Source organism: Gavia stellata, chromosome 12 (assembly GCF_030936135.1).
Source record: "Gavia stellata isolate bGavSte3 chromosome 12, bGavSte3.hap2, whole genome shotgun sequence".
Lineage (NCBI taxonomy): Eukaryota > Metazoa > Chordata > Aves > Gaviiformes > Gaviidae > Gavia > Gavia stellata.
Genome location: NC_082605.1, coordinates 25,205,617 through 25,215,044, shown reverse-complemented (window position 1 = coordinate 25,215,044; position 9,428 = coordinate 25,205,617). Strand labels below are relative to the sequence as shown.

The 9,428-nt window shown below is 45.0% G+C and overlaps 1 protein-coding gene across 1 annotated transcript; it reads right to left on the bottom strand.

The window, feature by feature from the left end:
- Positions 1-1,691: 1,691 nt before the first annotated feature.
- Positions 1,692-7,132, bottom strand: THUMPD3 (THUMP domain containing 3). Its single transcript, XM_059823496.1, has 9 exons — positions 6,932-7,132; positions 6,233-6,310; positions 5,179-5,715; positions 3,929-4,059; positions 3,441-3,510; positions 2,937-3,052; positions 2,640-2,750; positions 2,263-2,386; positions 1,692-1,991 (listed from the first exon to the last, which is right to left on the bottom strand). Exons 1-9 carry the CDS (start codon positions 7,130-7,132, stop codon positions 1,860-1,862), a joined length of 1,500 nt encoding a protein of 499 aa, XP_059679479.1. The 3' UTR covers positions 1,692-1,859.
- Between the last annotated feature and the right edge of the window lie 2,296 nt (positions 7,133-9,428).

The window sequence follows — 9,428 nt, the reverse complement described above, 5'->3', positions numbered from 1 at the left end:
AAAAACAGAAGTGAAATCTTTACGAGAAACTGCTTTAAATTGTACAACTCAGAAAACAGATTTACATTTATAAGAGCAGAGATATACATATATATCATCACTATATGTCTTCATATTCCTGCATTCTTGAATGATTTCAAACTTACAGTTTCCTATGAAATGTGACACAATTATGTGAGGTCCTACATTTTTGTGTGACAAGTATTGAAAATCAAATATAAATTCTCTGCAGTGGTCAATAATCTTACTTCCCATCTCCTGATGTTAGTTAAAGCCTAGTTTGCTAAGTCACATCAATCTGGTTTGAATTTATTTAATGTTAGCTGTAATTTAAAAAACAAAACATGACCCTATCACCTTTCAGGCCAAAAGGGATGACTGGCATTTTACTAACCTCATTCTGGTCTTTCACTCGAGAAAAAAAGTACTTCAAAATGCACACTATAAGGTCTTAAAATGTTAATTGTGTTTGGTTTTCCTGTAGAAAAAAAAAATACCTACAGTAACAAACCACCAAGGTATTAAGGCATTTTAAGAACGTAATATATCCAGCTTAAGTTGTAAAGTTCGCTAGAGCAGGAGTATTTAGGTAGCCACCTCATGCAACAACTGTGTACATCACCTTGACACTGTCATAGAAACCATGCAGCGTGGGAACTAATTAAATAGATGCTGTTGGCACTATTTCATCAAGAAAGACAACTGTGTAGTAAATAAAGGGCTGCATTATCCTTTACTGGACATGGACCAGAAAAAGAATACAATTAAGACTTATCTTCTATGCAAAATTTCTAAAACTTTAATACTTGTTAATTCACCTCTAAACACTTACACATACTTGGCACGGATACACTTCAACGAAAATGGCAAACTAGTGACTAGTGTTTTCAGCCTCTGATGAGCAAAGACTAAGAGGCTTGAGAAATCACAGTACATTTACAGAAGAAAAAATACTTGCAACTTCAAGTTATTCAACAGGTAATGTAGTTTTGTAAATATTGTGGCATAACTATGGCAGTTCGATCACCTAATGAATTTATACATACTGCCACCTTGATGTGTCTACAGTAGACATTGAAAACATGAACTTTTAAATGTAATTGCTGAAAGTATCTCTGTTCTCAAATAGTAACTACAGACAGTTTGCTAAGGCTGTGTGTGTTACCCCCTTACCCACGGCAGTGGAACATCAGGACATGGATTAGACTTTTACTAATAATAAGCACTAAGCTTTGGCAACAGGTAAGAAAAACAGTAGCATCAGCATACTGTTTACTAATTGGCATTTGCTTATCAGACCATAAAAAGCAGATACTGGCTTATTTTCTTAGTTTACGTTTGGGCAATGGTATAAATTAGAAAACTTCAATTAGGAAAAATCCTACATTAAAGAGGTACTACCTCTAAACCCTGCCATTTGACAGTCTTAGTAGTCCCATTAGTCATTTTAAGATACATGTACAATTGCTACAGTTTGGGAAATAAATTCAGTTACCTCCAAAGCTGCCTCAACATGTTTTCTACTATGAGCAGAGGAAATAAAACATTTAACTGAAAACTACAATGGACATGGTAGAGAAGACTCAGGCAAAGGAAAGCATTACTAATTCCGCTACTGAATTTCAGTCTGGGTGGCAGGGAGGAAAGAGGTGATTTAAATAACAGGGTTTCAGAACAGGTAGTACAACTGGTAGCTCTCAAGTTGATCCCTGGTTTAATATTCACGTTACACAATTTCTACATAGGTTGTTTGGGTTTTTTTGCCCCTCAGGAATTGACAGACCTATGCTCTCATATCTGCTTTACCAGGCTGCTATTCAACCAATTCTGGAGGTGTCTCTTGTCTTCTTCCTTGCAGGCTACCAGAATGATCTTTTTTCTTCTGCTCTTTCCCAGGTGCGTTTCAGAAGATACACTGCAGCATGAAGTCCCCCTACGTTCACCCATACAGTCTGACCTTTGCGCCAAATGTGTCCCATTCGTGACAAGGCCTGCAATCCAAAAAAACAGCCAAAGAGTGGTGGCTTCAAGATAATAAGGGTAAATTTGCTTTAGAAATTATTTTTCATTATTCTAAATCACATCTCGTGGCAACATCAAATGACTCTTCAGGTCCAAAACTGTGTTTAAAAGTTACTAATTATTGCTCTAAAAATAGATCATCTTCTGTAATGAAGTCAGCTTACAATTTTTCCTCAATATATTTTTCCTCAATATATTTTTCAAGTGTAAATAGGTTAGATTTCCTCTCACAGAACATACCTTGGCAAAGCACTTCTTGTCCTGCGTAAGCAGCACAGCCCTGCCTGTCCCTGGTGTGCAGATCCGGCCCATCTCCATAAGGCAGGCTGGATAGAGATCCCAGTTCTTCTTCTTTGACCCTATCCTGCAAAATAAATTAAGATCCCCTTTGTGATCGTTGAAAAACAGTTAACTGTTGTTGGTCTTTTAGTCATGGATTAATTAGCTCATTCAGGACCACATTTACTATTAATTTCAACCTGCATTTTTAATATAGACATAAACGCTTCTTAATTAGGCCCAGTTAAGTAACTAACTAGAGAGAACCCTAACCCTGGACAGGCAAGCACATGCAGTAGTGGCAGTTAAGTGCAGTAACTTTACCAGTGATACCTCACCTCTTTCCAAATGGCATGTCTGTCACAATAATGTCCACAGAACCAGTTCGCAAAGGGAGATTGCAAATATCCCACTGAATGATGTCTAAGGGTATGCCCAGGGAAGTACTGCTGCAAGCGCAAAGACGTTTATCTCAGACATGGTTTACTGCGAATATTTTTAAATTGAGGAGGTCTATAACGTTAGCAAAAGAATAAATAGGAAAACATGAACAAGATAGTCAAATGCATCAATGCAAAATGGGCTTCTTTACATACAATACTACATGAAAAGAAAATCACTTGTACTCTTCTCACCTTTCCTTATTCTCATTTTTCTTTAGCAAAGAACAGATGTTGTTTGCTGCTCTCTTTACAGCTTGTGGGTTGTTATCACCAGCAATATGGTAGCAGCTAGGCCATTCTGTAGCTCCCTGGGGAATAATATTGATAATAAGCAACATTAGCATCAACATGGCTTAATTTAAAACAAAACACCAAAGCAAACAAGCAGAAGAATTACTCAGATATGACAGAATACAACAAAACCACGGGAAGTGGACGTCAATGATTTTAAACTTCTGTAACAGGTATCTATTATGCATCTTAAAAGCTCAAAATACTTTTGGATTTAGTGTCTTCCTGCTACAGCTTTGGGAGGGAAAATGAGATCATTTAGAAAAAATGTATTTGTTTCTGTTTAAGAGTTGGTGAGATACTTTTGGAGTGGGCTATTCAGTTATTACCAAGAAAACTTGCACGTATGCTTCAGTTGCAGATACTGTCAAGTTTTGTTAAGTTAAAAAATAAAGGAAGAATCACCTCTATTGGTATTGCACCTGTACCACACATGGGATCAACTATGATATCTGTTGGCTGTGGATCACAGAGTCTGAGGAACAGAAAAAAAGATATGGTGAGAAAAGTCCTAAAAACATGAATTTCTGTAAGGAAGGAAAACCGAACTATTTCAATCACTCTGATTCTACTCTTCTAACAAAACAATTTCTATGCAATTATTTTTTCCATTCGTTAATCAGCATTTTATAAACAGCAATACAGCAAAATACTTTCAAGAATGTAATACAGTATTTTGAAAACTGGCTAATGGAGCACAGCAAACATTTGCCTTACTATGCTGTAAAGCATCCACTGTTAATTACAAAGCACACTGTTTCAGCAACTATGCCTTTTTTTTTTTTAATAATGAACAGAAATGGCTTTTGAGGAAGCAGTGGGGGGATAAAGGATCTAATTTCTGAAACAAAATGACTTAACAGAGTAATATAAAACTATGTAAACACACTGACCGAAGCATGCCATAAGCGAGAGTTGAACGAAGAGTTGTGGGTCCAAAATGTGTAATATTTCTTCTGTGAAGACTCTCTTCAGTTAATGCAATGCCCACAACTACTTCATTATTGTGAATATTCAGAAGAACCTAAAAAAGAACTTGAGTACTACATTTCAGGAGTAACAGACGTTTTCCATAGTACACCTGGTAAATATGAGAATCTTAGATGGTAATTTCAAAACCAGGAAATATGTATAAAAGAGCATTCTTGGAAGAAATGCAATGCACCATTTGTAATGGCGACAGTGGACAAAATCCAGGAGAGCATTCACACAGAATCTTTTACATAAGACTTCAAAAAGTGCTATAACCATTATGCTGACTTTTTAGAAGTTTTGTTTTGTAAGTATGGGGGAGAAGTCGGGTAAGTCCTGCAAGTCACAGTGAAGCATTTGCAAAGCACCAATAAAAATCATATTCCTGGTCCCCTCTTCTGTATTAATTTGGAAGGCGAAAATACTATTACAGGACTGCGGGCCAGTTCTTAAAAGACCTGCAAGGAAAACTTAGTTTTTCTGCCCCTCAAAAGTGGTGGTCCCGTGCCATCGATGGACCACGTCTGTTGGACATCCTTTCCAAATCTCTGCTTTCCCTATGATAAGAAATAAACCCTGGACAGTTAATGTTAACCCTTTTTGCACCCTTCACCCATCAAACCACAGCTTCTAGATGGCGTGTCTTCTGTTAACTTACACTGATATAAACCAATGGATTAAGCAAGACTTAATGAAGGTGAAAGTAATGCAGGAGGCGCCTACATTGTATTTTAAATATGAACCAGACCAAACGCTATAGGAGGAGGTAACACTCAGGGCTTTTGCTGTAGTTGAGGGAGAGGGGAAAGCTTTTGAGCACCAGCTCAGCTGCACTGGGTATAGTGATGTTAATCAGTTAACCTGAGGAGAAGACAACAACGTTTGCAGGGCAAGAGAGGGACCGGAGGAGGAAGAGGAGCGGTGCTGACGCCGGGCCACAAAAAAGACTATTACTATGGACAGCCAAAGCACTAGCAAGTGGTGGGGTCTGAGGAGGCAGGTAATGTGCCAGTGAAATGAATGCTTCTGAGGAGGCCATGATTTCAGCATTACCAATTTTTAGTTCCAGAGTCATCTTTTGAAGGCATTTTGGAGATCTCTAAGCATCAGAACTAAGAAAGAAGAATTTTTACAGTGGAAATGCAGGTATTTCCAAGGCACAACACTATACCTCTACATCGAAGTTAGTCATGTCAGCTTTCCACTGGAAGTGCTCCTGCACAGCTCCGCCGAAGTCTCTTGCAGCCTCGTTTGATGTGAAACTGTGCTTGTCTCCTGCTCTATTGCACGTAACACGGAACTTCAACACCTTCGCCTCTCCTTCGCTTGTCTTGCCGTCGCTAGCCTTGGTCTCGCTCCCAGAACCCACCTGCAATTCGTCTTTAGCATCTGATTGTTCATTATCATCCTCCTCCTCCTCCCCGTTTCGGGATGCCACTCCTTGTGTCTTTTCTGTATCCTGGCTGCCAGCGGCTTCCACCCCTGCAGCATTTTGGGCACAGTCCTCCTGTTTACTAGCATCTTTTTGATCTGTTCTTTCCTCTTCTCCATCGTCATTCAACTTCTCTTTGCTTGCAGTGCTCTGCAGATTATGTTTTTTGCGTTTTGTCTTTTTCTTTTTTAAGCTGTTGTTCAGCTCCCAAACTTTCAACGGATCAGTCCAAGGCAGTTTTTTAACCAAATCTTCCAAATCCTTTAGAGCATCTTCCTTTAAAAAACAAAAAAAGTTGTGCTTTGAAGTAATTCCCTCCCTTTAAAAGCTACCCTTTTTTTAAGTCTCTCAAATTAGTTTCCTAAACATGTAACCCACTACACATTTAAGCAAAGCTTACAGCTTTTTGTGCAATTTTTGCCATAACTAAACTGAACTGCACTTTAAGTCACAGGACCCATAGTATTTCATCATTTATCTTGTCAAATAAACAGCTGACACTAAATTAAGTGACCGAAGCGATACTTTACTGTCCTGTGTCTAAGTGCGACCTACAAGCGTGGTACCAGCTCTCATCCTAGATTTTGCCTATGCAATGTATATAACTGAAAAAATTATGTCAGACAACACAACTGCACTTCCATTTTAAAAGCCAGCAAAGAGGAACCAGGATAGTATCACAAATAAAATAAAAAACCCTTGTTGATGAAACAGGAATACTTCCTGAGACTAATCTGAAATCAAAAAACCACTCCAGAACCCGTAACTGATTGAAAAATGAGAAGTAACTCACCTTGTTTTCTTTGAATTGATAGTCTTTGAACTCCCGAACAACAACAAATAAATTATCCACCGATCTTAGACGATGGACCTAGAGGAAATGAGAAGTCACAGCATTATGTTACTAACCGTGCATGGCTAGGGGATTGTGTTTATTGTAATTAGAATTTTGTCATCTTACATCTGGATTTCAGAAAGCACGTTTTTCCACTTTTTTTGTTTGTAAGGGGGTTATCGCTTCACACGCAAAGCCAGAAGAAAGAGTTCTTTGCACTGACTTAAGCTCTCCGTCTTTAACTTCATCTACCCTTGCACACGCAAAATACATCTGGATATAGCTCTTGAAACCAAGACAGCCGGAGCAGAATTTTGACCGTTTTTCGCGACGACTGCCTTTGAACGGAAGTGTTTCGCTCACGATGGGCTACTTTACTGTTATTCACATTAAAACCACCGCTAGCCTAGTCACGGCCACAGCCGCGAGGGCGGCGAGGCCGCCAGGCGCGGCCGGGCCGCTGCACCACAGCGGACACGACCGCCCCGGCGCCATCCACGGCCTCAGCCACGGCCCCGCCGGCGGGCGGGCGGGGGAGCGGGGCCGGCCGGGGAGCGGGCGGGGGAGCGGGGCCGGCCGGGGAGCGGGCGGGGGAGCGGGGCCGGCCGGGGCCGGCGGGGAGCGGGGCGGGGGCAGGGGCGGGCAGCCCGCGCGGACCTGCGGCAGGCCCCGGGCCGGGACCTCGAAGTAGATCTTCCCCCGGTCCCTGCTGATCCTGGAGGCCGAGCCCAGCTTCTCCTGCACCTCCTCGGCCGCCGTCAGCTCGAAGCCGGTGGGCACGGTGGCGCCGATAACGGCCGCGAGCTCCGCGCCCTCCTCGGCCGGGCTCGGGCTCTTGCTCGCCTCCGCTTCCGCCATGCCCCGCCGCCGAGGGACGCCGGCGGCCGATGACCGCCGGGGCCTCCCGCCGCCCGCCCGGCACCCGCAGCACCACGCGCCGCCGCCGCCCGCCCCTTCCGCTTCCGGGCCGAGCGCCACGCACCGCGCCTGCGCACTGCCGTCAGCGCAACAGCGCCACCTGCTGTCCCGCGGCGGGGCCCGCGACCCCGCTGCTCGCGGCGGGCGGGAGGCGGCGCCCCGGCCCCGCGCCCCGGGCGGTGAGGGGGGGGGGGCGCGGCCCCGCTCGGCCCCCCGGAGCGCGGAGCCAGCTGCGGCGGTGCGGAGGAGCCCGTCGCCATGGCCCCTCGCCGGCCGCTTCTCTCTGCCCAGGCTCAGGGAAGCGGCTGTCCCTGCGCCTGTCGCCCAGGAAAGGTCCCTGCCGGGCGCGGGCCGGTGTGTGACAGCAGGCCGCGGGAAAAGAGGGGGCCGGTCTGTGTCCCGGTGGGCCGCGGACAGGCAGCGGTAACCAAGACTTGCGGGGAAAGGAAGAAGGATCCGTGAAGGCCGTGGGTCTTCTGCTCTTCCGAGGGCTTATGTTTTCCGCGAGGGGCGTTAACAGAGCGGGGCAGCCGCAGGTCACGAACCCCGCAGCAGGCCCTGGTCACGAACCCCGCAGCAGGCCCTGGTCCCGGGGTGCGCGGGTGGCCGACGGCTCCCCTCGCCCCCCGAAGCCCCTCGGGACCTGGTGCTGTGCTCAGTGCCGGAACGTTCCTGCTGAGTGCGTTGGGCTGCACCGCGTCTCGGCGGAGCTGTCGACGTGCTCCGCCAGCCAAGCACCTACACGGCACGGGAGCCGCGGCTGCCGCGAGAGTTCATTTGCCTTTGGGTGGCAAACCATGGGTGGCCGTTTCCTTGTTTCTTCCTTGTTATAAAAAGTACTGAATTCCCTTGGTCTTCTGGTTACTGCCTTTGGCATGTTTCCAGCACTAGAATTGATTGTTAATTTGAAAAAAAACCAGAGCTACTAAATGTTTTTTCCGGAGGCACAGAAAGAAAGAGAGACAGGCCACCCTAAATATCTTCCATGACCATGACTGCGTCAGTGTGACAAAGCATGAACCGCATGAAGTCGCAGAGGCGCTATTTTCTCTCCTCCTCTCTTCTCCAAATCCCTTAGTCTTTACCTTTTCCCAGCATTGGATTTATACGTGTAAACACTGCTTGTCCCTGCAGCTTGTTCTTCCGCAGTTGCGGCGCGTACTGGCAACAGCACTGTTTGTTTTCATTTTCCTATGTACGTTCTGATTCCTCTGTGACATTTTAATAACAAGCAGGATGCCTGAAGCACTGCTCTTGCCATTAAGCCTTCTGAAGCATCGCTTTGCTTTCACATGAGAAGTATGTGTGTGAGAGTGTGTCTCAGAGAGGGAAGGTGTGGGTTTTATTCCATCAGTTTATTTTTAACTTGTGATTCAAGTCTGAAAATACAGAATTAAACCCATGGAATTTGGGTCATAAACATACTGGAGAAAGTTTCTGTGAAATGGTTTCTTTGATGAGATCTTAAAAATAAGCCAAAGCAGAGAGAACCGCTTGGGCACGTTTGCATCTTGTTCTAAACCACAGCTGGCACCGCGCAAGATCTTTTCAGTGCGGTGACAGTGCCGCGATGCGGGTTGTGATGGTGGCTGCACAAATGGCATATCCCCATGCCTTATGACCCTGGCGACTGCTGAAGCAGCCCGTGACACTACACCTTTACCGCAGTATTTTCTAAGTTGGGGCTAGTGTGGTTTGCTGCCTAGTGCAATACAGCTCATCCCGCTCACAGGCTCCATGCCTGCAGAGCAGCTTCAGCATGCTGTGCACAGCGCTGACCTGACTAGCGCAGCTCCCGGCAGCAGCAGGGAACCCAAGAAGGCCAGGTCCTGGGGTGTGTGTCTTGCTGCTCACCTTGATTTTACAGATTTTGCTTAGCTCTATGCTGCCACAACACCTATAGCAAGGGAGAGCTTTGTGATTCGAGTGAGATAACGAACTCATCTTGCTGAGCTACTTTAAATAGCAGAATTTTCAGCATATTTTGGTGAAGGTGTTTGCCAGACACTTAAATTAATTCCGTATGTCTGGCCTATCAGCAGCAGCTCTGACCTTTCCCAGTTGGTCTCAGATTGAAAGGTGAGAACTGGTAACCAGCTTGCTATGCTTCAGCTCTTGAAATCTGTCCAAGCACCACTTGCAGAATTATTTCCTGCCAGTGGCCAGGTCCCACAGTAGCTGAAGACATCTGTTTGTCTAATACCCATGCAAGACTGTTTTTTAGAATAATACCACA

Coding starts and splice junctions, on each gene's coding strand:
- THUMPD3 (XM_059823496.1), bottom strand. CDS start 7,132: ATGGCGGAAGCGGAGGCGAGCAAGAGCCCGAGCCCGGCCGAGGAGGGC. Junction 5,716..6,232: donor ATCAATTCAAAGAAAACAAG/GTGAGTTACTTC, acceptor TGTTTTTTAAAG/GAAGATGCTCTAAAGGATTT. Junction 2,387..2,639: donor GACATGCCATTTGGAAAGAG/GTGAGGTATCAC, acceptor TTTATTTTGCAG/GATAGGGTCAAAGAAGAAGA.